The sequence below is a fragment of the Pongo abelii genome, chromosome 1, assembly GCF_028885655.2.
Source record: "Pongo abelii isolate AG06213 chromosome 1, NHGRI_mPonAbe1-v2.0_pri, whole genome shotgun sequence".
NCBI classification, from domain to species: Eukaryota; Metazoa; Chordata; class Mammalia; order Primates; family Hominidae; genus Pongo; species Pongo abelii.
Window position 1 is genome coordinate 13,431,932 of NC_071985.2, and position 27,911 is coordinate 13,459,842.

The 27,911-nt window shown below is 37.3% G+C and overlaps 1 protein-coding gene across 1 annotated transcript in view; it reads left to right on the forward strand.

Moving 5' to 3' along the window:
* LYST (lysosomal trafficking regulator) overlaps positions 1-27,911 on the forward strand; it is a 213,573-nt gene that overhangs the window by 43,782 nt on the left and 141,880 nt on the right. Inside the window, exons 4-10 of the mRNA XM_024252983.2 lie at positions 12,050-12,140; positions 14,588-16,670; positions 18,358-19,387; positions 20,455-20,616; positions 22,049-22,205; positions 23,986-24,212; positions 24,695-24,761. Coding sequence (XP_024108751.2) covers positions 12,050-12,140; positions 14,588-16,670; positions 18,358-19,387; positions 20,455-20,616; positions 22,049-22,205; positions 23,986-24,212; positions 24,695-24,761 — 3,817 coding nt within the window. The remainder of the gene's footprint in view (positions 1-12,049; positions 12,141-14,587; positions 16,671-18,357; positions 19,388-20,454; positions 20,617-22,048; positions 22,206-23,985; positions 24,213-24,694; positions 24,762-27,911) is intronic.

Genomic DNA, 27,911 nt, shown 5'->3' on the forward strand with positions numbered 1-27,911 from the left:
TCAAAGCTAGTCACAAGTTCAGCTCAGATTTAAGGGATGGGGAAACAGACTCTATCACTTGATAGGGGGAACTGCAATTAATTTGTGGCTGTGTTTAACCTACTATGGTCTCTTCTCTGACCAAAATTATTATTATTCCTCCTACGCTCACTCCCCTCTGTGCCTCTTGAAGTATATTATTCCATCATGACCTCAGGCTTGAATTGATGATCTCATGGTATGCCTCAGTTCTGGATACACATGAGGCTTTCACATATAGTAATTTTGTTGCAGCTCTTCTTGATTGAGAAACTTGTGAATTAGACAGGTCATCTGCTTGTCATATGCCCTATATACAACAATGAGATAGGAGTAAGTTAATTGTAGTAAGAAGAGGGACAGGAGAGGGACATAGCCTTCTCTCGGCCGTAGCAGTCCTGAAATCCAGTCAGTACATGTTGTCATGGCCCCTGTTCTAGGGTCTGGGAATATACTTTTCTTCTGTGGGAGTGGTTCCCTAATCCATGTTTCTCCAGGACTCTTGGTTCCACCCTATGAGGTGTCTTCTCTTTTCTATAACAGATAGCCCATAATATACAGCTTTCTCACCTTGCTTCCTGCCTGTTGAAGAGTAGGGGCCCAGAGGCCGTTTTTCGTTTTGAACTGTCTCTATCCTATCCCTTTTAGGCCAAGCTGTTAGTATTTTTTAATAACCAACTTTCTTTAAAATGTTGTGAGTTTCCTGTGAATCTTAGTGGGGTTCTCTCTGTGCCTCAAAAGCCACATCTATAATAGTCTTTGAGACAGCCCTCTCTGCTTTGTGCAAAACAATCCCCTAAAGATTCCTAGTAGTACTTTTTTCTGGGTGATAGGGTCTACTACGCACCCCCTGAGTCTTTCTGGAGTCTTAAAGAGTATTATGGCCGTTTAATAACCACTCTTTGGCTGCAGGGGAGGTGGGGCAGAATGGGAGCTGGCTGAGCAAACTACGGCCTACAGGCCAATCCTGTTGCCATTGACTTGTTTTTGTACAATGTACAAGCTAAGAATAGTTTTTGCATTTTTAAAGGGTTGTCAAACAGAAGAATATGCAACAGAGACCATATATGACTCACCAAGTCTGAAATATTTACTATCTGGTTCTTTACATAAAAAGGTTGCAATTCCTGGTCTAATTCGAGAAAAACTGTTAGCATAATGTTTATCACTGGGAAAAACAGTACATATAACATAACTATCCTGACTCATCAAAAACATTTGATAAAAGGTCTAAAAACAAATTAAGCTTAGAATAGAGGATTTCTTTCGTATACAAAGATTAGAAGAACCAATTTTTTTTTCTTTTTTGAGACAGGGGCTCAGAAAAAAAGACTCTGTCATGCAGGCTGGATTGCATTGGCATGATCGCAGCTCTCTGCAACCTCTGCCTCCCAGGCTCAAGCAATCCTCCCACCTCAGCCTCCCAAACAGCTGGGATTACAGGCATGCATCACTATGCCCAGCTAATTTTTGTATTTTTTGTGCAGATGGGGTTTCACCGTGTTGCCCAGACTGTTTTCGAGCTCCTGAGCTCAAGCAACCACCCTCCTTGGCCTCCCAAAGTGCTGGGATTGTAGGCGTGAGCCACCATGCTCAGATGCCAATAATATTTTTAATAAGAAGTTCTACGTGGGACCAATATAAGCATAATTCTTTATTACTATTTGCATGTGATATTATGTTTTAAATACATGTAGTGGTAAAGTGGAATATGAAAGCTAAATGTGGGAAAGATGGAGAAATAAAAATACTATTTTTTAAAGTAATGTGTACAGAAAAATCCAAGAACTCATCCAGAAAACTATTCAACAAAGTTGTTTGTTTTTAGCTGCAGCTATACAGCTAGAAAAGGAAAGAGAAAGATCCTATTTGTAGTACTAATGTAGAAACTTTCATATATGTGTATATACACATATATTAGAAATAATTATAAAATTCTGATAGAAGAAATAAAAGACTTAAATAGTCCATACACGTATATTCCTGCTTATGCATGGAAAATCAAATTTAATTAGCATGTCAAGATACACATTTAATGTAATATCAAAAATACCTATTAGGCTGGATGTGGTGGTTCACCCCTGTAATCCTAGCACTTTGGGAGGCCAAGGCAGACAGATTGCTTGAGCCCAGGAGTTCAAGGCCAGCCTAGGCAACATGGCAAAACCCCATCTCTACAAAAAAATACAAAAATCAACCAGGTGTGGTGGCATGTGCCTGTAGTCCAGCTACTTGGGAGGCTGGGGCGGGAAGATCACGTGAGCCTGGGCAGTGGAGGTTGCAGTGAGCCATGATTGTGCCACTGAACTCCAGCTTGGGTAACAGAGTGAAACCCTGTCTCAAAAAAAAAAAAAAAAAGAAAAAAAAAGAAAAGAAGATAAATACCTATTAGCTTTCCATCACATTCTGGATAGAGTCCAAGTTCCTTATCATGTCATCCAGAAGTCCTTGAACCCTAGCCATCTGGTGCCCATGTGCCCGTGCAGCTTCCTAGACATCAGTCTGGTTTGTGGTCTCAGCCCTTTCCCCTGTGACTGACTTGCCCATTTCCTCCCATCCCACCACTTCTACTTCTGAATGGCTAGGATAGGCAATTCGTTTAAAACCCAGTCTAAACAATAGTTATGAAAAGGCCAGTGCCTGGCACCTTGTTGGTACTTGAAATATGTTTCTTGAATGGAAAAATTACCTCAATGAAAGTTACTTTACTGTTTGTTGTTTCTATGGGGAATTTTATAAAGGTGTAACACAGTTATTTTCCCTGTAGAAAGGAAGACATAAAAATGTAAGTATTGGCTGGGCACGGTGGCTCACGCCTGTAATCCCAGCACTTTGGGAGAATGAGGCTGGCAGATCACGAGGTCAGGAGATTGAGACCATCCTGGCTAACACGGTGAAACCCCATTTCTACTAAAATTACGAAAAGATTAGCTGGGCATGGTGGCAGGCGCCTGTAATCCCAGCTACTCGGGAGGCTGAGGCAGGAGAATGGTGTGAACCCGGGAGGCAGAGCTTGCAGTGAGGCGAGATCGCGCCACTGCACTCCAGCTGGGTGGCAGAGCGAGACTCCATCTCAAAAAAAAAAAAAAAAAAGTATTAAATAAGAGTGGTATGTTATTGGCTGATTTCTCTTGATTGGGTGGTCTAGAAATAGCAGGGAATGGATCTGTTCATGGCATATATTGTCTAATATGGCACATTGGGAACGTCCCACTTGGATATCATGAGGGAACACCTCATTCCCCTGGGTTCTGTGACTATTGTGTGTACAAAGGACCTTGGGAGATAAAACTTGGAAGATAAGATCTTGGTTTGAAATAGAGGGCTGCAAAGGCTGGTTCAATATATGCAAATCAGTAAATGTAATCCAGCATATAAACAGAACCAAAGACAAAAACCACATGATTATCTCAATAGATGCAGAAAAGGCCTTTTACAAAATTCAACAACACTTCATGCTAAAAACTCTCAATAAATTAGGTATTGATGGGACGTATCTCAAAATAATAAGAGCTATCTATGACAAACCCACAGCCAATATCATACTGAATGGGCAAAAACTGGAAGCATTCCCTTTGAAAACTGGCTCAAGACGGGGATGCCCTCTCTCACCACTCCTATTCAACATAGTGTTGGAAGTTCTGGCCAGGGCAATTAGGCAGGAGAAGGAAATAAAGGGTATTCAATTAGGAAAAGAGGAAGTCAAATTGTCCCTGTTTGCAGATTACATGGTTGTATATCTAGAAAACCCCATTGTCTCAGCCCAAAATGTCCTTAAGCTGATAAGCAACTTCAGCAAAGTCTCAGGATATAAAATCAGTGTACAAAAATCACAAGCATTCTTATACACCAACAACAGACAAACAGAGAGCCAAATCATGAGTGAACTCCCATTCACAATTGCTTCAAAGAGAATAAAATACCTAGGAATCCAACTTACAAGGGATGTGAAGGACCTCTTCAAGGAGAACTACAAACCACTGCTCAAGGAAATAAAAGAGGATACAAACAAATGGAAGAACAGTCCATGCTCATGGGTAGGAAGAATCAATATCATGAAAATGGCCATACTGCCCAAGGTAATTTACAGATTCAATGCCATCCCCATCAAGCTACCAATGACTTTCTTCACAGAATTGGAAAAAACTACTTCAAAGTTCATATGGAACCAAAAAAGAGCCCGCATCGCCAAGTCAATCCTAAGCCAAAAGAACAAAGCTGGAGGCATCACACTACCTGACTTCAAACTATGCTACAAGGCTACAGTAACCAAAACAGCATGGTACTGGTACCAAAACAGAGATATAGATCAATGGAACAGAACAGAGCCCTCAGAAATAATGCCACATATCTACAACTATCTGATCTTTGACAAACCTGAGAAAAACAAGCAATGGGGAAAGGATTCCCTATTTAAAAAATGGTGCTGGGAAAACTGGCTAGCCATATGTAGAAAGCTGAAACTGGATCCCTTCCTTACACCTTATACAAAAATCAATTCAAGATGGATTAAAGACTTAAACGTTAGACCCAAAACCATAAAAACCCTAGAAGAAAACCTAGGCATTACCATTCAGGACATAGGCATGGGCAAGGACTTCATGTCTAAAACACCAAAAACAATGGCAACAAAAGCCAAAATTGACAAATGGGATCTAATTAAACTCAAGAGCTTCTGCACAGCAAAAGAAACTACCATCAGAGTGAACAGGCAACCTACAAAATGGGAGAAAATTTTTGCAACCTATTCATCTGACAAAGGGCTAATATCCAGAATCTACAATGAACTCAAACAGATTTACAAGAAAAAAACAACCCCATCAAAAAGTGGGCGAAGGACATGAACAGACACTTCTCAAAAGAAGACATTTATGCAGCCAAAAAACACATGAAAAAATGCTCACCATCACTGGCCACCAGAGAAATGCAAATCAAAACCACAATGAGATACCATCTCACACCAGTTAGAATGGCAATCATTAAAAAGTCAGGAAACAACAGGTGCTGGAGAGGATGTAGAGAAATAGGAACACTTTTACACCGCTGGTGGGACTGTAAACTAGTTCAACCATTGTGGAAGTCAGTGTGGCGATTCCTCAGGGATCTAGAACTAGAAATACCATTTGACCCAGCCGTCCCATTACTGGGTATATACCCAAAGGACTATAAATCATGCTGCTATAAAGACACATGCACACGTATGTTTATTGCAGCATTATTCACAATAGCAAAGACTTGGAACCAACCCAAATGTCCAACAATGATAGACTGGATTAAGAAAATGTGGCAAATATACACCATGGAATACTATGCAGCCATAAAAAATGATGAGTTCATGTCCTTTGTAGGGACATGGATGAAATTGGAAATCATCATTCTCAGTAAACTATCGCAAGGACAAAAAACCAAACACCGCATGTTCTCACTCATAGGTGGGAATTGAACAATGAGAACACATGGACACAGGAAGGGGATCATCACACTCTGGGGACTGTTGTGGGGTGGGGGGAGGGGGGAGGGATAGCATTGGGAGATATACCTAATGCTAGATGACGAGTTAGTGGGTGCAGTGCACCAGCATGGCACATGTATACATATGTAACTAACCTGCACATTGCGCACATGTACCCTAAAACCTAAAGTATAATAATAAAAAAAAATACTTTATTGCTAAAAAATGCTAACCAAAAAAAAAAAAAAAGAAATAGGGGGCTGCAAGTTCTAATTTGCCAGGGTGCCCACAAATTAAGAGTAAAGGATTCTATCACTTCTAAAAGGACAGAATTACAAATGTGGTTTCTTTGGGACCAGAAAGGATAAATCTGGGAATAAATGATACCCAGATATTAATAAAAAAGTAATACACCCAGAGGATTGAAGAGAACTTCCCCAATGATGAATTGTGTTTGAAATTGTGGTAATGAAATGTGAAGCAAAGACTTGTTTCCCCCCAGTGCTATATTGGGCATCAGGGTGGTGTGGGATGCCCTCTTCAGGACTACAATTCCAGCAGAGGGGCCAAAACTCAAACATCTGCACTTGCACTTGCCTCATTCTCATTCTTTCAAGGCCCATGGTTTGTAAGAACTAACTCACTTGGTGAAATGGGGGCAACAGGAATGTTCTTCCTTTCTCTTGAGGGGGAGAACAGCAATTTTGGGTTCGTGTGGGAGGAGAGGCTCCACAGAAGAGGTGTTGCTGGGTATGAGCCTTGAGGGTACTTGAGAAGCCCTCAGCTGAGTGGGAAGGACCTTGTGTCATTCAGAGCTCTGCCAGGAGTCAGGAATGCCTATTCACGCAGCAGTGGTGATTTGCCAGTATGTGGAGCAAGGGCTGAATTATCAGTACAGCGTGTCCGTAGCACTTTCTCAGACCCTTGAGGTTTCTGCAAGCTCCATTAGAATGCTATTAGTTCACCTGCCAAAGATAAAGACTCAGATTAGGAGGACGCTACTGGAAAGATATGCCAAAAATTGGTTTATCTTTTTTTTTTTTTTGAAAAGACCATGTATATTTTTATTGGCATCTTTAAAAATGTTGAGGTATACTGAGTATGAGCTATACATGGAAATGTTATCTATACATCTTTAGGTTTATTATTTGGAAGTAAAGTACTTGGAAATGGGGCCCTTTTATATGTTTTATTTTGCATCTAAAATTTAAAGTCATTCATGCAGTGAATGGTTATTGAATACCCAACTCCATGTTAGGTGTTGGGTGGCAGAAAAGGGGGTGATTGCTGAGGACTAGGGCCTGAGCCCTGGAGTCCATGCCCTGAGAGAAGACTGAGAAATATGTTTGGGAAAGTTTCCCATCATATTTAGAGATAAACCTGAACTCCTTTATGTGGTCCACAAGGGCCCATTAGATCTGACGCTGCCTACCTGTCCAACCTACACCCTCCAGCCTTGTCTCCTAGCCCTCTCCCTCTTGCTATGTATGTTTCAGCCACTCTCCTTCTTTCTTTTTTAAAAAAAGGTTGTAATATGTAATTCCTAAGTTAAAATAATCATGAAAATAGTCATGAAATAATTAAAGTTAATTATAATCATGAAGTGACAAAAATAATCATGAAATGACAAATTTCTGGAAAAATGTACATCACAAAATTGACATGTGTGTATAAATCTCAAAAAATCGTCACAGAAAATATTGTAAAACTTACGTATTTTCTCCTTCAAGGGCTTAAGGGACAATTCTATTGCCAGTGGATTCCTTCAAACTCTTAATGAATAGATCATTTTTGTGGTAACAAATATGTTTTTTTTACTTTTATTTTACGTTCAGGGGTGCATGTGCAGGTTTGTTATATAGGTAGATTGCATGTCATGGGGTTTGGTGTACAGACTGTTTCATCACCCAGATAATAAGCATGGTACCCAATCGATAGTTTTTTGATCCTCACCCTTCTCCCACCCTCCATCCTGAAAGAGGCCCCAGTGTCTGTTCCCTTCTTTGTGTCTATGTGTACCCAAGGTTTAGCTCCCACTTATAAAGTGAGAACATGCATTTGGTTTTCTGTTTCTGTGTTAGTTCACCTAGGATAATGACCTCAGCCTCCATCCATATTGCTACAAAGGATACGATCTCGTTCTTTTTTGTGGCTGCACAGTATTTCATGATGTATATGTAGCACATTTTCTTTATCCAGTCTACCGTTGATGGGTATTTAGGTTGATTTGTTATCATGAATAGTGCTGTGGTAAACATAAGCACACGTTTGTCTTTATGGTAGAATGATTTATATTCCTTTAGGTATATACCCAGTAATGGAATTGCTGGGTTGAATGGTAGTTCTGTTTTAAGTTCTTTGAGAAATTGCCAAATTGCTTTCCACAATAGCTGAACTAACTTATGTTCCCACCAGCGTTGTATGAGTGTTCTCTTTTCTCCACAACCTCACCAGCATGTTTTTTTTTCTTTTTTTCATTTTTAATAGCCATCCTGACTGGTGTGAGATGGTATCTCATTGTGGTTTTGATTTGCATTTCTCTAATGGGTAGTGATGTTGAGCATTTTTTCATATGCTTGTTGGCACGTGTATGTCTTCTTTTGAAAAGTGTCTGTTCGTGTCCTTTGGCCACTTTTTAATAGAGTCGTTTGTCTTTTACTTATAAAGTTGTTGAAGTTCATTATAGATTCTGTATATTAGACCTTTGTCAGATACATGGTTTGCAAATATTTTCTCACACTCTGTAGGCTGTTTACTCTGTTGATAGTTTCCTTTGCTGTGCAGAAGCTCTTTAGTTTAATTAAGTCCCACTTGTCAATTTTTGTTTGCATTGTGATTGCTTGGCATCCTTCGCCATGAAACCTTTGCCAGGGCCTATGTCCAGGATGGTATTTCTTAGGTTATATTCCAGATGGTTATAGGTGTGCAGCTTTATTTCTGGGCTTTCTATTCTGTTCCATTGGTCTCTGTGTCTGTTTTTGTACCAGTATCATGCTGCTTTAATTACTATAGCCTCGTAGAGTAGTTTGAAGTCAAGTAATGTGATGCCTCTAGCTTTGTTCTTTTTGTATAGGATTGCTTTGGCTATTCAGAGTCTTTTCTTATTCCATATGAATTTTAGAATAGCTTTTTCTAATTCTTTGAAGAATGTCATTGGTAGTTTGGAATAGCATTGAATCTGTAAATTGCTTTGGGCAGTATGGCTTTTTTTTTTTTTTTTTTTGACAGAGTCTCTCTTTGTCGCCCAGGCTGGAGTGCAGTGGTGTAATCTCGGCTCACTGCAACCTCCGCCTCTCAGGTTCAAGTGATTCTCCTGCCTCAGCTCCCGAGTAGCTGGGACTACAGGCATATGGCATCATGCCTGGCTAATTTTTTGTATTTTTAGTAGAGTTGGAGTTTCACTGTGTTTGCCAGGATGGTCTCGATCGCCTGACCTTGTGATCTACCTGCCTTGGCCTCCCAAAGTGCTGGGATTACAGGTGTGAGCCACCATGCCCAGCCTTTTTTTTTTTTTTTGAGATGGAGTCTTACTTTGTCGCCAGGCTGGAGTGCAGTGGCATGATCTTGGCTCACTGCATCCTCCTCCTCCCGGGTTCAAGTGATTCTTCTGCCTCAGCCTCCTGAGTGGCTAGGAATACAGGCACGCACCCCCACACCTAGCTAATTTTTGTATTTTTAGTAGAGATGGGATTTCACCAGTTGGCTGGGATGGTCTCAATCTCTTGACGTTATGATCCACCCGCCTCAGCCTCCCAAAGTGTTGGGATTACAGACGTGAGCCACTGCGCCCGGCCCCATTTTAACAATATTGTTTCTTTCTATTCATGAATGTGGAATGTTTCTCCATTTGTTTGTGTCGTCTCTGATTTCTTTCGGCAATGTTTTATAATTCTCATTGTAGAAATCTTTCACCTTCTTGGTTAGCTGTATTCCTAGGTATTTTATTCTTTCTGTGACTGTTGTGAATGAGATTGTGTTCTTGGTTTGCCCCTCAGCTTGGGTGTTGTCGATGTATAGAAATGCCACTGATTTGTGTACATTGATTTTGTAGCCTAAGACTTTGCTGAAGTTATTTATCAGATCTAGGAGCTTTTGAGCTGTCTTGGTTTCTATGAAAAGCCAAACCCATTCCCAACACTTCATATACTTGCTAGGAGCCCTTTTCCTCCAAATCTTTTCATGGATTCCTTCTTCTCATCAATTAAGTATCTGCTCAAATAGCCCATCTTAAATAGCCTGTCTAAAATGTTACCCTTTTTGTCACTCTGTAATCTCTTCCCTAGATAATTTCCTTCATAGCACAGCATTATATCTGAAATTTTCTTATTTTTACCCATTATTTTCTGTCTCCTGTGCTAGGAAGTAGGCTTCATGAGGATATGGATATTGTGTTCACCACAGCATTTGAAGTACCTGACACAGTGCCTGGCCTGTTTAGTAGGGGGATCAAGAAATACTTGTTTAATGGATAAAAGAGGAAAATGGGCATTCAGACAGTAACACTTCAGCAGGGTGTTTGCTGGAATGGAAGCAAATCAGGAACATGACAGCTAACTTTACTAAGGGAAGCAGGTAGGGTGTTAGAGAAGTCTCCCCACAGAGGAACTAAAAACCTAGAGAATGAGTTGCAGTTTGGCAGATGGGAGGATGGGGATGGAGAATTGCAGAAATAGTGTATGTGAGGAAGACCTATTGGGAGCACAGAGACCAGTAGTTTTCGGGGGAAACCCTTAACCAGCTAGATGTATGGGGAGGGCTCATGTGTGGTGGAGGGAGCTGACACTGGACAGCTCAACAGGAATCATTGCCATGAAGGGTTTTCTATGCCTAAAAAGAGGTTTAGATTTTACCAAACCCCTTTTTTGAAGAATTCTGAGCCTTTTCACAACCAGGACACCAGAAGGAATAGTCCGAATGTCCTATCTTTACTTTCTCACTTCCTTTGACTCTTCAGCCTATTGTAATTGGAGTTGCACCCAAATCACTCCATTAAAGCCGTTAGTTAAGGGGCATTCCAGTTGCTAAATGCTTTTCGGCCATCATGTCACACAGTGAAAGGGCAACAGCTTTGGCCCTGCTGACTCCTTTCTTTCCTGAACTGGTCTCTTCCTTGGTTTCTCTGGTTGTACTTCTTTTTCTTGGGGCTACTTTTCAGTAGAAGCCTTTTCAGGCTTTTCTTTAGCATTGCCCATCTTTAAGTCTTTAAAGTCCATAGTTTCATTCTTGGTGGTCTTCTATTGTCATTCTATATTCTCGCCCTGGGTAAACTCACATATGTTCTTGCCTTCCACCCCAATTACTCCTAAATCTTGTTATTTACTTCATATTTTTTTAAGTTCCACATCTATATATTTACTGTATACTAAAAAGCTGTCTTCATTAGGATAGCCCATAGACATCTCAGACTCCACATGTCTAAAAAGTGAATCCATCATCTTTATCCCAACCTAATACCACTTGTAAATTTCCTGTCTTGGTGAATACATTATCAGCTACCTAGTTGCTGAAACCAGAAACCTGTGGGTCCTTTTAGATCTTTTTTTTCTCCCTTATGTGCCATAGATAATCAACTGCAAGTTACTTTAGTTCTACCTTAACAGTTTCTCAAATATGTCTCCTTTTCCCTTCTGTTGTTGGAGTACTTCAGAAAGTCATCATCTCTGTCATCTGGATTATTGTTTCCCTGCCTCTAACACTGCTTCCCCTTCCAACTAATTCTGTTCAGCAAATCTGATTGTGTCATCATGCGACCCCCTCTCCCACTGATTGGTGTAAGGCAAGAACTCAAACTTGATTTGTCGTTAAATCCTTTACTACCCATGTCCCAGGTGTCCCAGGTCTAGCTCTCTAGCTCCCATTCTCCTTCCATACTTCTGATAATGACTGCTCCTTTTTCTGAACTCCTAAACTGAATGCTTGTACCACCCCTGGATACTTACTCATACTACATGCCTTCTGCTGTTCTTTAACTGTTTATGTGTATGTATTTTATGGACCAAATGAGGGGACCTTCTCCAGGGCTTAGACCATATCCTCCAGAAAGGGTAAGACAGTATTTTTGTGGACATAGTGTGCAGTCAATAAATATTTATTGGATTACATTCACTAATAAGTCTTTCTCTCCTTATATATTATTTATTAATAATGTCAATTTCTCTTTTTAAAATTGTCTTGGAGTTTTACATTTAACTGCATGAAGGCTTCACATTTTTCTAGTAACTTTGTAGCATTGCTTTGCTAATTAATAGGGCTTTTCATTTTCACCTAGCAAATCTGTTTCTTCATAGGTGAGGAATTCTTGCAATGTGCATGTTGGTAATAACAGCTATTTTTGGAAATATCAGCAAGAGTGTGCTAAATACTGTCAAATACTCTTAGATTCTTCTATCATTAGAAAGGCTTATAAACTTAAAAGTATCACAGCTTTAACTGGATTGAAGATAGGTTAATTTTATTCTTAGCTTTTCAAATGCAGCCTTTCAAGAAAAAGGATTTTTTGGTTCAGTTTAAGACAAGATATTAGGAACTAATGTGTCTTATCGCCTTAGAACATGAAGGATTCTTTTGTTACTGACATAGGCATTGACATGTAGGGAAGAACTCCTGACTCTTCTTCTGTCTCTCCTTCCACTGGTATGGAAGATACCTGTCCAAGAAGAAAAGGCAACAGGTATGCTTTTTCCCTTTATCATATCACTTGTGTTATCAAAATTTCATAGAAAAGTTACTTCTGCCTGAATGTTTGATTCTGATTCAGATTCAGAACAGTATATGTTATTGTGATTTATTCATACTAAAGATGAAAAATTATTTAGGCAAACACATTTTTCTTTCAATAATACAAAAACCATGGTGCTTCTTGGGGGAAGTACTTGAATATAATGATGATTAGAAAATGTATGAAAAAGCAGAAACACTTACCTTCAGAAGGAGTGAGTCTAGGTGTGCAGCATAACATCAGAAAAATGGATAATGAAAAGTTGGAAGTGAAAAGTCTAAATAAAGAAATTAAAGTTTCTTTGCTTACTTTAAGGACTGCTTTCTATTACCAGTATTCTGTAAGTGACTTTTGCAGTATTTGTTTTAGCTTAGTTTTTCTAGTGTTGCCTTTAAAGTATAATTTTTTTTTTTTTTTTTTTAGACAGAGTCTCACTCTGTCGCCCAGGTTGGAGGGCAGTGGAGTGATCTCGGCTAACTGCAACCTCAGCCTCCCGAGTTCAAGCAATTCTTGTGCCTCAGCCTCCTGAGTAGATGGGATTACAGGCGTGCACCACCATGCCAGACTAATTTTTGCATTTTAGTACATACAGATGGGATTTCACCATGTTGGCCAGGCTGGTCTCAAACTCCTGACCTCAAGTAATCTGCCCACCAGAGCCTCCCGAAGTGCTGGGATTACAGGCATGAGCCACCGTGCCCAGCCTAAACGATACATTTAATGTAATATTTTGTTTCAAGCTTGGGTAGAATTATTATATGTAAGGTCAATAGATATTTTTAATTTATGATTTTGAAGAAATCATATGTCTATAAAGGACATGAAACTTTAAATGTTTCATTGGAGAGATTAATGATTTTCCTCTTGACCCTTTCTTGTGACATGTGACTTGTGAGATGTTTGAAGATCTCTCAGGTTAAAAAAAAAATTATTGTATTTTAATTCCCGTATTTTTAGTGAATTTCATGGAGCTTTTTTTAAGGAGGTATCTAAGGTTTTATAATACTGTTTTTCTGCTTATTTATTGATTCACTAACTCTGCTTTTATTTTTTTCTGAGTTTGCAGAATTCACAAATTGTTAATCACTTAAGAAATCTGATTAATGCTCTTTGGAGGAAGTTGTCTTCATTGTCTGCATCTTTTGCTTGGGTGGAATTTGTCAGACTCCTTTTAATTTCTCCTCTTCCCATCTGGTTTGCTTTCCCTGTCTTAGTAAAGCACAGATTTTTTTATTTACAGATTTTAATTTATTCACTCTAAATTACAGCTACTTTTTTATATAGCTCTTACTACATACTGCAAAGAGAAAGACTGATTTAATTATCTTTTTAGTTAAAGGGAGAATTCATTCATTTCCCCTAAGAAGTAGTTACTGAGTGTTGACCATGTGCCAGACCCTATCTAGGCACTGGGGATGAAATAATGATGTCTATACCTGGTGCCTAGTTCAGTGCTGAAACATTTGAGAGATAATTTGAATAAAGAATTCTTTAAACCTCAGTTTTGGAGAACATTTGGCATATAGTGTATGATTTTGAAATAATTTAAGAAAAATCTTAAAGTAGTTAAGTTATATCAGGTCTGTGAATACTATTTTTGAGAATATAATACATCCTTATATCTTAATTCGTGGTACTATGGGAAGAGATTTGTAAATGGTATGAACAACAGCACTAAATACCAGATAATCTACAGCATCTGTTATGTTGAAGTTAGAATATAATATATAGTTTTAAATCAGGTTTACTTTCTTAACTCTGTTCTCTTTTGTTTGTTGTTGTTGTTTTGAGACAGAGTCTCACTCTGTCACCTGGGCTGGAGTGCAGTGGCACGATCTCATCTCACTGCAGCCTCTGCCTCCTAGGTTCAAGCGATTCTCCTGCCTCAGGCTCCCAAGTAGCTGGGAGTACAGGCGTGCACCACCACATCTGACTAATTTTTGTATTTTTACTAGAGACAGGGTTTCACCGTATTGGCCAGGCTGGTCTCAAACTCTTGACCTCAAGTGATCCCACCCGCCTCAGTCTCCCAAAGTGCTGGGATTACAGGCATAAGCCACCTCACCCAGCCTCTCTTTTGTTGTTTTAAAAATCAGTTTGTATCCTTTGAAGTAATGTCAGCTAGTATTTAGAGTAAGTATAGGTGTGCCTCTGTTTTGTTGTTTTAAAAATCAATTTGTATCCTTTGAACTAATGTCAGCTAGTGTTTAGAGTAAGGGTAAGTGTGAGAGGAGGTAACCCAGAGATATGACATAAATGAAGGAAATCAGCCCTGCAGCAAAATACATTGAGGGACAAACTCCTTTAGTGGGTTTAAGATAAATGAGAGGGCTGTCACCTTAAAATTGAGTTTTAAAACATATTGAGGTATTCTAAGTCTTCTTTTTTCATTCCATTAGATTATAATCTACCGCTCTCAGCAGATATAATCCTGACCAAAGAAAAGAACTCAAGTTCACAAAGATCCACTCAGGAAAAATTACATTTAGAAGGAAGTGCCCTGTCTAGTCAGGTTTCTGCAAAAGTAAATGTTTTTCGAAAAAGCAGACGACAGCGTAAAATTACCCATCGCTATTCTATAAGAGATGCAAGAAAGATACAGCTCTCCACCTCAGATTCAGAAGCTAATTCAGATGAAAAAGGCATAGCAATGAATAAGCATAGAAGGCCTCATCTGCTGCAGCATTTTGTAACATCGTTTCCTAAACAAGACCACCCTAAAGCTAAACTTGACCACTTAGCAACCAAAGAAGAACAGACTCCTCCAGATGCTATGGCTTTGGAAAATTCCAGAGAGATTATTCCAAGACAGGAGTCAAACACTGACATTTTAAGTGAGCCAGCTGCCTTGTCTGTTATCAGTAACATGAACAATTCTCCATTTGACTTATGTCATGTTTTGTTATCTTTATTAGAAAAAGTTTGTAAGTTTGACATTACCTTGAATCATAATTCTCCTTTAGCAGCCAGTGTAGTGCCCACACTAACTGAATTCCTAGCAGGCTTTGGGGACTGCTGCAGTCTGAGCGACAATTTGGAGAGTCGAGTAGTTTCTGCAGGTTGGACTGAAGAACCGGTGGCTTTGATTCAAAGGATGCTCTTTCGAACAGTGTTGCATCTTCTGTCAGTAGATGTTAGTACTGCAGAGATGATGCCAGAAAATCTTAGGAAAAATTTAACTGAATTGCTTAGAGCAGCTTTAAAAATTAGAATATGCCTAGAAAAGCAGCCTGACCCTTTTGTACCAAGACAAAAGAAAACACTGCAGGAGGTTCAGGAAGATTTTGTGTTTTCAAAGTATCGTCATAGAGCCCTTCTTTTACCTGAGCTTTTGGAAGGAGTTCTTCAGATTCTGATCTGTTGTCTTCAAAGTGCAGCTTCAAATCCCTTCTACTTCAGTCAAGCCATGGATTTGGTTCAAGAATTCATTCAGCATCATGGATTTAATTTATTTGAAACAGCAGTTCTTCAAATGGAATGGCTGGTTTTAAGAGATGGAGTTCCTCCCGAGGCCTCAGAGCATTTGAAAGCCCTAATAAATAGTGTGATGAAAATAATGAGCACTGTCAAAAAAGTGAAATCAGAGCAACTTCATCATTCGATGTGTACAAGAAAAAGGCACAGACGATGTGAATATTCTCATTTTATGCATCATCACCGAGATCTCTCAGGTCTTCTGGTTTCGGCTTTTAAAAACCAGGTTTCCAAAAACCCATTTGAAGAGACTGCAGATGGAGATGTTTATTATCCTGAGCGGTGCTGTTGCATTGCAGTGTGTGCCCATCAGTGCTTGCGCTTACTACAGCAGGCTTCCTTGAGCAGCACTTGTGTCCAGATCCTATCGGGTGTTCATAACATTGGAATATGCTGTTGTATGGATCCCAAATCTGTAATCATTCCTTTGCTCCATGCTTTTAAATTGCCAGCACTGAAAAATTTTCAGCAGCATATATTGAATATCCTTAACAAACTTATTTTGGATCAGTTAGGAGGAGCAGAGATATCACCAAAAATTAAAAAAGCAGTTTGTAATATTTGTACTGTTGACTCTGACCAACTAGCCCAATTAGAAGAGACACTGCAGGGAAACTTATGTGATGCTGAACCCTCCTCAAGTTTATCTAGTCCTTCTTACAGATTTCAAGGGATCCTGCCCAGCAGTGGATCTGAAGATTTGTTGTGGAAATGGGATGCTTTAAAGGCTTATCAGAACTTTGTTTTTGAAGAAGACAGATTACATAGTATACAGATTGCAAATCACATTTGCAATTTAATCCAGAAAGGCAATATAGTTGTTCAGTGGAAACTATATAATTACGTATTTAATCCTGTGCTCCAAAGAGGAGTTGAATTAGCACATCATGGTCAACACCTAAGTGTTACTTCAGCTCAAAGTCATGTATGTAGCCATCATAACCAGTGCTTGCCTCAGGACGTGCTTCAGATTTATGTAAAAACTCTGCCTATCCTGCTTAAATCCAGGTTTGTATGTGTGTGGGTGGTGGCGGGGGCAGGGGTTGTTGAGCATGTCTAGATCTTTTTCATTGGATGCTTTCAAGTGAGTGATAAAGTGTATGCATTTAAACTTCTAACACTGATATCTCCAGGGCCTTGGCAGCCGTGTGATCGTATTTACTCTTTATTCTTTCCTAGGATTTAATTTCAATTTGTCAACAAAAAATGTTCTCCTTCCGTGTCAGATTTGTTTTAACCATTTGTTTATGTATGTATGCATTTTTTACTGAGCTGTTTATAGAGAAGAGGATAGAGCCATTGATTTTAATTTCTCAACAAAAAGAAAAGTTTTAGATATACATCTGAGAAAAACATAGATGAAACACAGATATCCAAGAGCAGGGCAAGTTTAATTACTTTATGTTTCCTTGACAGAATATTATTGGCCATTGAAAATGTTTACAAAGATCATATTGGAATATGAGAAAATGATTATAATATCTTATGGGTAAAATATAAACAATTAAAATAGTGTTCACTTATTTACAACTATGTAAAATATGTATTACATGTACAATAATACATAAAATGATTATTGAGGCAGAGGCACTAATGGGATTATTAATTTTAAAATATTATATTTACATTTATAATCTCTGCAATATATGTAGAAAAATTAGAAAATATAGATAAACAAAAATAAGAATATTAAAATTGCTTTTAATCCTATCAATGAGTTTTCCAGACTTTGTGATTGCCAAATCTGGTGCATTTAAAAATAATTTTATAAACGAATGGGTAGACTGGACTTTCAAATTAATGCATATACCATTCTAGAAACATACAAAAATAACCTATCATTAATATCTTCATGTGTGGCATTTTTTGGTCAATCTTAGTACAACTACTTTAAAACTATTATTGATGTTAAATCAATGCCTTACAGTCATTTAAAAATTTTTCTGACATTTTGGCATTGTTTAAATAGAACTGACTGATTTGAAAGTTTTGTAACTCTTTGGCATATTTGTGGACAACCTGAATCTTTGTGATGAAAGGGCTGAGAATCACCTAGCTGGCTTATATTAAAGTTATTACTAGGATTCCAATGATCTAGACACAAGTCTTACCTGAGACAGAGCTGAAAACCTTTTATAATATTTGTACCATTGACTCTGTTCAACTAGCCCAATTAGAAGGGAAATTCGTGCGATGCTGAGCCTTCTGAAGATTTTCAGCTCTGTAGTGTGATTCTTTCCCTTCATAAGGTATAGATTTAAAGTAAACAAAAATTCCCAAATGAACCGTCAGGCAGACAAACTAATGAACAAACACATGCTTGCCTGCCCTCAGGGTGTCCACCTCAAGTGTGGTGGTGGCTGTGGTGTTCAGAATTTATATAGAATTTGCCATTTGGAGAAAAATATTCTTCCCGGAATTGCTTCATTTAATGTGGGACAGGTAATCTTTTCTTTTTAGATACTGCTGGAGCCATATATACAAATGTTTGAAGAAGGATATCAGAGTAATTAGAAAGTAACTTGAGGTCCTAATTATATCTAACTAAGAACTTTAGCCCGATAATTGATGAATAAAATTAGGTAGTGGTTAGTATATCCCACATGCAATAGCGATATATTAAATACTATATGTACCTATTTATAAATGATGTTTCTTTATTTAAACCTTTTTACATGCTTTTTTTCTTTCACAGGATAATAAGAGATTTGTTTTTGAGTTGTAATGGAGTAAGTCAAATAATCGAATTAAATTACTTAAATGGTATTCGAAGTCATTCTCTAAAAGCATTTGAAACTCTGATAATCAGCCTAGGGGAGCAACAGAAAGATGCCTCAGTTCCAGGTATTGATGGGATAGACATTGAACAGAAGGAGCTGTCCTCTGTACATGTGGGTACTTCTTTTAATCATCAGCAAGCTTATTCAGATTCTCCTCGGAGTCTCAGCAAATTTTATGCTGGCCTCAAAGAAGCTTATCCAAAGAGACAGAAGACTGTTAACCAAGATGTTCATATCAACACAATAAACCTGTTCCTCTGTGTGGCTTTTTTATGCATAAGTAAAGAAGCAGAGTCTGATAGGGAGTCGGCCAATGACTCAGAAGATACTTCTGGCTATGACAGCACAGCCAGTGAGCCTTTAAGTCATATGCTGCCATGTTTATCTCTCGAGAGCCTTGTCTTGCCTTCTCCTGAATATATGCACCAAGCTGCAGACATTTGGTCTATGTGTCGTTGGATCTACATGTTGAGTTCAGTCTTCCAGAAACAGTTTTATAGGCTTGGTGGTTTCCGAGTATGCCATAAGTTAATATTTATGATAATACAGAAACTGTTCAGAAGTCACAAAGAGGAGCAAGGAAAAAAGGAGGGAGATACAAATGTAAATGAAAACCAGGATTTAAACAGAATTTCTCAACCTGAGATAACTATGAAGGAAGATTTATTATCTTTGGCTATAAAAAGTGACCCCATACCATCAGAACTAGGTAGTCTAAAAAAGAGTGCTGACAGTTTAGGTAAATTAGAGTTACAGCATATTTCTTCCATAAATGTGGAACAAGTTTCAGCTACTGAAGCCGCTCCCGAGGAAGCAAAGCTATTTACAAGTCAAGAAAATGAGACCTCACTTCAGAGTATACGACTTTTGGAAGCCCTTTTGGCCATTTGTCTTCATGGTGCCAGAACTAGTCAACAGAAGATGGAATTGGAGTTACCTAATCAGGTAATACCTTGTCCTTAGTCCAGCTCTTATGTAATATATATACATATGTATACACACACATAATACATGTAAAACGTAATATATATATGTAATATATAATATATTATAAATATATATTATAAATATATATTATATATTATATATTACATATATTATGTAATATATATTACGTTCTACATGTATATACACATACACACGCACACATTTTATAAGTGTCAGATGAATAATAATGGATATTGTGTTTCAAAGTTGAAAGATCTAAGTCTTTGTGTGATGCTGTTGGCTGCCCTGCCCAGATCTCCTTTACCAAACTGATCACCCATTCACCATCTGCGTATCAGCACCCATCTTCCAGGAATCGCCCTTGAAAGATGCCTGGGAAGGATGCTCATAGCTAATGCTGATAGATGTGGCTCTAAGAAGTGGGACAATCACTGTGGGGCACTTCAGGCTCCAGAGCTTCCCAGGAAATGAGGCTGGGACGAGACTTCTCCTAACACCACATCTTTGTCCAGATTCTTCTAACCTCTTCTGCTTTACCTCACATTCTTACAAGTTTTCTCCTGAGATCATTTCTCAACTAAAAACGAACCTAGGGACCTGGAATATGGCAGACCTCTTCTGTCCTCACTAACTTACACCTAACTGTTCAGTCAGCCAACAGGCTCTTCCTACTTCAGTTCCAGCCTCTATGTTGCCTTATGTCTAAAAAATCCTGATGCTTCCACACTGAATTTCCACAATTGAAATTCACACGCTTTAACACAGCACACAAAACTCTTCAGTCTTGCTTTGACTTCTTTGCTTAGCTTCATTTCTTGCCATTCTTTACCATGCTGCAATGAAAAACAAATAAGATGAACTATTTTATCAATAAAAGTGTTATTAATTTTAACAGGATGTTTGTATAGAGCTAGATATTTATATAGTCATTTTGCTTTCATATCAACTGCAAATAAATGGATTAGCTTTATACTTAGGTAAATATTAATTTATTATTTATTTTTTCATCATTTAGTTTTTTTAAATGGTTATTAATATTCTTAGTCTCTTTTATTTTACCTTAGAACTTGTCTGTGGAAAATATATTATTTGAAATGAGGGACCATCTTTCCCAGTCAAAGGTGATTGAAACACAACTAGCAAAGCCTTTATTTGATGCCCTGCTTCGAGTTGCCCTCGGGAATTATTCAGCAGATTTTGAACATAATGATGCTATGACTGAGAAGGTATGAATAACAACGTATAGTTGTGTTCTTTGGGTATGACCAGCAGAGGCGGAAGTGTGGGATGAGACTAGGACGCTGATGAATGTCATTAGAGCATGTGGACTAGGACTTGGTCAGATGAGTTCAGTGGATCTTATCTCCTCGTGATAGATATATGATGGGATGGACAGTATTTTGTCATTGCCCCGTCTTATACATAACAGGAGAGCAATATGATATGCTTTTCCTTATCTAATCTGGAAATTTACTGGGAATTACTTCCAGTTAAGACAGAAATATATTACTTGATTTGGTATATTTTACATATACCTGATAGTGTATTAAGTGCTAATTCAGGGATGGTGATGATTTACCTATCCTATCTGGTTCTTTGGTGGTACAGCTAATATTTCCAGAACTCTCTACTCACATTAATTTTAAATCATTCAACATAAAAATGACTAGTACTTACATAGAAAATAGCAGTCACAGTGTTTTAGTTGTTTAACATTTTTTCCTAAAACAACTATTGTAATTTTCTTTCCTAAAATTATGTGGTGCATAATTGGCTTGTTTCCCTCTCATTTTATGTTTATTTTACCTTTAATTACCATCTGTCCTTTATTTTTTATATAACTTCTCTTTTAACTCCTTGATCTAGCCATATATATAATGTTTTATAAGGTTTTGAAATAACATTTTATGTTACTATTTACCATAACTTAAAAACATGCTGAAATAGCTATGAATATGTTCATCATGTTACTGAATTAATTGATTAACTGTAAAATGTTAAAATACCTACTTTATTCTACCTTTTATTGTTGTTACAATGATGAAGTATTCTGAGCTTCTTTAAGTGAAAGTGTTTTCTAAAATGAAGATATTAGTGGAATTTTTATAAGAAAAGGAAAATTTCTTTCTTACACAGGAAGTTAGCACTGGAACTCTTGACTTCTGAGGTGCTTGTTATGTAGACAGTTGCGTTCTGAGATCTTTTAATTAATCCCTTTGAAAAAAATGTCTTGTCTGCTCTAGTTACCTAATTTATGAGGCATTTATAAAAATCCTTACGAAAAAATCTTTTTTATTAACAAATATGCACAAATAATATATATTAGTATTAAATTGTATGAAGTAAAATTTTACCACATTGTGGGTTTTAGTCATTTCCAATTGTATAACTAGAATGAAATTTCTTACATAGATTTATTTACTAAACTGAAATGACCTACAACTTACTTTGTTAGAAACCCCCTTTTTGAGGTATTAAGTTGTCTGAAAGGATCTGGGAAATTTTGCTGAGTGAATTTCATAATTTATAATGATTCATATTGTTTACTAAGTTTTTTTCTTCAAGAAAATATTGAAACTGTCCTTAACATGACTTTTGAGTAATAAGTATTCTATTACTAAAAACAAGCAAATGTTATTGAATTACACTGATTTATAGAGTCATCAATCTGCAGAAGAATTGTCATCCCAGCCTGGTGATTTTTCAGAAGAAGCTGAGGATTCTCAGTGTTGTAGTTTTAAACTTTTAGTTGAAGAAGAAGGTTACGAAGCAGATAGTGAAAGCAATCCTGAAGATGGCGAAACCCAGGATGATGGTAAAATATCATTGAAGTGCTTGTAATTAGATCTGCAAGCCAGATCATTAAATAGCAAAATGGTTCATAATAATACCACTTTAGAATTTTGTATTGCCTTACAGTTTAACAAGTGTGTTGCATAATCATTTTACTGATCTTCCCAACAGTCTGGCATTCATATATGCAACAACGTGATATAGTTTGTTATCACAAACATCATCTGAGTGCTTAAGAACATGAAATGAAGGACAAAGTCCCCAATTTCATGTATATTCTAGTGTGAAAGACAATAAATACTAGAAATAGATAATAAAATAGAAATCGATAAACTGGGTGATGTCGTAATAGTAACTGGGTGGTGAGGGAAGTCCTTTCTGAAGAGGCAATGTTTACATTGAGGACTAAATGAAAACAAGCTAGGCAGACAAACACTGGCAGGAAGAGCATTCAGGCAGTTTGTTATAAAGAATACATAATACAGGAATGCAGACACCTGTCTGTGACAGCCAAGCATAGATTTCTTAGTTTACCACAACTCAATTTGTCTTTAGGATGGAACTATATTGCCTATGATCCTTTCCTCCCTTTCTTTGGATTTAAAATGAGTAGAATGGAAAAGATGGGTTGATTAGAGCCAAGAGACTTCTGGCAAGACTCCATCTTTTTATATGCTGACCTTGTGAGTGTCCCAGTACTGCTAGTCTTTTTTTTTCGAGATGGAGTCCTGCTCTGTCGCCCAGGCTAGAGTGCAGTGGCATGATCTCGACTCACTGCAACCTCCATCTCCCAGGTTCAAGCCATTCTCCTGCCTCCGCCTCCCAAGTAGCTAGGATTTCAGGAGCCCGCCACCGTACCCAGCTAATTGTTATGTTTTTAGCAGAGATGGGGTTTCACCATGTTGCCCAGGCTAGTCTCGAACTCCTGACTTCATGATCCACCCGCCTCGGCCTTCCAAAGTGCTGGGATTACAGGCGTGAGCCACCGCACCCAGCCACTGCTAGTCTCCACTGAGTTCTCAGTAGTATATCTTCCTCACAGTCAGTTTTCTCGCTCTCATCTAGTGAATGGGAATAATCACTGATATCTGACTTAAAGGGCTGGATGGACCCATGACTGGTGCTTTTTGAAAAAATATTGGTTTATTAATTTTTTTTTATAGTATAGCTTACCATGGTACAGATTTGACTTTATAATTTTGGATTTCCTCCTTTTTTATGTTTGCTAAGTAGATCTCAAAAGAATTCTGGTCTAGGTGGAAATTTATAAATTTCTTAACGTATCAACATTTTATTAAGAGCACAGCAGTCTTAAAAGATCATATAAGTCAAATTTTCCAAATGCAATATTCAATAAGACAGAGTCTGTTTCTCACTTATGAAGAAGGCAAAATTGATAAATCATCCAATCACTAGTCAAGCCTACTATTTTCACAAAGATTTGGGTGGGCAAATTGAACTGCTCTGTGATTTAGGTATTTGGGGGGTCAGAAAGTTTGAATAGGTTTTTTTTTTTAAGTTGTGTCCATGGGCTGTGTTAAATCTCTATCATATGTCTGTAAAAATTCTTATTTGCAAAATTTATAGTTCTATTGAAGATGAAAATTGCTTTTAAGGCAACTCATTAATCTTCAAAATATCCATATCATTGTCAAAAGTTGTGTTATAGGAAAAGATTGGAAAAGGTTTTTTAAGCATCCTCTGAATAGTACTTTCGCCACTAGATCTTCTAAATGATTAATGAAATTTGAAATATTTAGTGTTTAGGGAATACAAATAATCTTTTGTTTTTCTCTTTTCAGGGGTAGACTTAAAGTCTGAAACAGAAGGTTTCAGTGCATCAAGCAGTCCAAATGACTTACTCGAAAACCTCACTGAAGGGGAAATAATATATCCTGAGATTTGTATGCTGGAATTAAATTTGCTTTCTGCTAGTAAAGCCAAACTTGATGTGCTTGCCCATGTATTTGAGAGTTTTTTGAAAATTATTAGGCAGAAAGAAAAGAATGTTTTTCTGCTCATGCAACAGGTAAAAAATTCATTTAGTTAAATGTGATCAATATTTATCAGAGTCATCACCCAATAACATCTCCTTATGTATAACCCAACTTTTTTGAAAATTATTTGAGATGATTACTTATCTTTTCTGGTACCTCAGGTGAATACCTACAAGTGGTATTCCAAAATCTTCTAATTCCATAGTTTTCTAAAGTAGCATAGAAAATTAATGTCCTTTGCTAGCCAGTAGTAAATCCTCATCTATTTCTGAGAGTGGGTAATATTTTTTAAAATGCATTTAATTTTAATACATGCTCGCTGTTTTGAAAAATCAGTATAAAAAGAAAATGAAAATTGGTATAATCCTACACATAGTAGTCTTTTTAGTCATTTTTAAATACATATATACATATATAGTAGATACTCTATCATATAATTTATTATGACATTACAGTTGTTTCATGCTTCTGTGAGGTAAGTAATTTAATTTTGCATTTTTTTTTTAATCTTCAGGGAACTGTGAAAAATCTTTTAGGAGGGTTCTTGAGTATTTTAACACAGGCCGATTCTGATTTTCAAGGTAAGTTGAAACTGTTTTAAACAATAGCTCTGAAATTATTTTATGTGAAAAGTTGATAGTAATGGCTTCTGGCTGGGTGTGGTGGCTCATGCCTGTGATCTTAGCACTTTGGGAGGCTGAGGTGGCAGGTGGATCACTTGAGCCTGGGAGTTCAAGACCAGCCTGGGCAATATAGAGAAACCCGTCTCTATAAAAATTAGCCAGGTGTGGTGGCGCATGCCTGTGGTCCTAGCTACCTGGGAGGCTGAGGTGGGAGGATCGCTTAGGCCCAGGAGGCCAAGGCTGCAGTAAGCCATGATCGTGCCACTGCACTGCAGTCTGGGTGACAGAGCAAGACCCTGTCTCAGAAAAAAAAAAAAAAAGGCTTCCATTGGCATAGTGCTCTGTGATTTCAAAAAAGTGTCTTTATATGCATTATCTCATTTGTTCCTCAGATCTGCACAATGAAATAGACAGAGTGCAAGTATGTTTATAGAGAGGAAAATCTAGATTCCAAGGGGTTGAGTTGTTCAGGGTCATATGCAAAGAAGTGGCATTGTGGGGACTGTAACCCAGTCTAACGCCATGTTGTTGCCATATCTGATATTGATTACTCTGTACTTGGTACTTCCTCAGACATTTGAGAAATTCATAATGAATGTATAATATGATTGCTAATCACAAGAAATCTAAATTTTAGTTGGAGAATTAAGGCTAGCCTACATGAGACATTAATTTTGGTTTGTGTGATGTTTTCTCATGATTAAATTCAGGTTATACATTTTTGGCAGGAATACTCAGAAGTGATATTGGGTCCTTCTGAGTGCATCATATCAAAAGGACTTATGATATCTGGATCTTACTACTGGTGATGTTAACTTTGATCATGTGGTTAAGGAGGTGTTTGCCAAGTTTCTCTATTGTAAAGTTACTATTTTCCCTTTATAATTAATAAGTATCTTGGGAGATAACTTGAGACTATGTAAATGTACTTTTTCTCATTCTTTCATCCACTAATTTTAGTATTATGAAAAAAATATGAAACTATGATGATTCTTGACTGAAACAGTTAATTCTGTGGTATCTGCCAAATAGTGATTTTCTGTTTCGATCATTCCTTCATTTATTAACTGAGATTGTACTGTAAGGAAAAGCTTTCTCTTCTCATTCATTTACTTATTTAGTATATGGGTGTATTTTTATTATTATGCTAGGCACTTAGTGAACCCTTGTGATCTGAATATGTGTTTTTAACTGAGAAATTATGTTCCATTATTTAATAACAGCTTTATTGGGATATAATTCCCATACCATAACATTCACCTATTTAAAGTGTATAGTTCAGTGTTTTGTAGTAGGCAGTTTATTTACAGAGCTGTGCAAGCATCACCACAATTAATTTTAGAACATTTTCATCACCCCCAAAAGAAACCCTGTACCCTTTAGCATTTATTGCCTATTGCCCCTTAACCCTCCCCTGCACGGATTCTCCTGCCCCTGGCAATCACTCATCTACTTCCTTTTCTGGATATTTTTCATATAAATGGAATATGTAGTCTTTTGTGACTGGTTTCTTTCACATAGCATGCTACAACATGAATGAAGCTTTCAACCTTCATTCATGTTGTAGCATGTTTCAGCACTTTAATTCTCTTTCTAATCATTTCTTAAATTTTTTACTTTGCATGGATTCCTTTTTTGCTTTTTTTTTTTTTTTTTAAGCAGGGTTTTGCTCTTTTCGCCCAGGCTGGAGTACAGTGGTGCGATCTTAGCTCACTGCAACCTCCACCTCCCAGGTTAAGCAATTCTCCTTCAGTTTTTATTAATAGACTTTATTTTTTAGAACAGCTTTAGATTTACAGAGAAATTGAACAGATATTATAGAGAGTTCCCCCATTACACCCCTCCCTGCCAGTTTCCCCTATTATTAACATCTAATTTTTTATGATATATGTATTATTATTAATGAACTTATATTGATACGTTATTATTAACTAAAGTCCATAATTCGGATGTCTTAAACTTTTACCTAATGTCCTTTTTCTGTTCAAGGATTTTATCCAGAATAATACTACATAATAGTTAGTTGTCATGTCTTCTTAGGTACCTCTTGACTGTAACAGTTTCTCAGACTTTCCTTGTTTTTGTTGGCCTTGACAGTTTTGAGGGGTACTGGTCAGAATGTCCCTGTATCAGAATTTGTTTGACATTTTTCTCATTGTGCTATCTTGTGATTTTGATTTGTATTTCCCTAGTGATTAGTGATGTTGAACCTCTTTTCATGTACTTATTGGCCATTTGTATATCTTGTTTGAAGAAATGTCTATTCAAGCCCTCTGCTTATGTTTGAATTGGGTTGTTTCTTTTTTTGTTGTTGAGGTTTAAGAGTTCTCTATATATTCTGGATATTGATTTCTTATCAGATATGTGATATGTTCATATTTTCTCCCATTCTGTATGTTCTGTTTTTACTCTGTTGATAGTATCCTTTGATGCACAAAAGTTTTTCATTTTGAAGTCAGTTTATCTATTTTTTTATTTAGTTGGCTATACCTTTGTTGTCATATCTAAGAAATCATTGACAAATCTAATATTATGGGGTGTTCCCCGTAAGTTTTATTCTTAGGGATATATAGTTTTACACTTAGATCCTGAATTCATTTTGAGTTAAATTTTGTATACAGTGTTAGGTAAGGACCCAACTTTATTAGTATTATTATTTTGCGTGTGAATATCCAATTTTCTCAGCATCATTTGTTGAAGAGACTGTCCCTCCCCCATTGAATTGTTTTGGCACCTTTGTCAAAAGTCATGATTATGCTAGGGGTATGGGCTTTTGAGAGGAAGATAATAAAAACAAAGTGCCATTGTCATTAAATCCTATCAAGGGTACATATTGTCAACATGATTTATAATTGTTGATGTTGACCTTGATCATTTGCATTAAGTAGTGTTTGTCAGGTCTCTCCACTATAAAGTTACTTTTCCCCTTCCCTGCTTCTTTTCTTTTTTGGCTGAAATAACATTCCATTGTGTGGATATACTGCATTTGATTTATCCATTCATCAGTTGATGGACATTTGGGTTGTTCTCCTTTTTTGCTACTATGAATAATGCTGCTATGAACACTCGTACAATTTTTTGTGTGGACATATGTTTTCATTTCTCTTG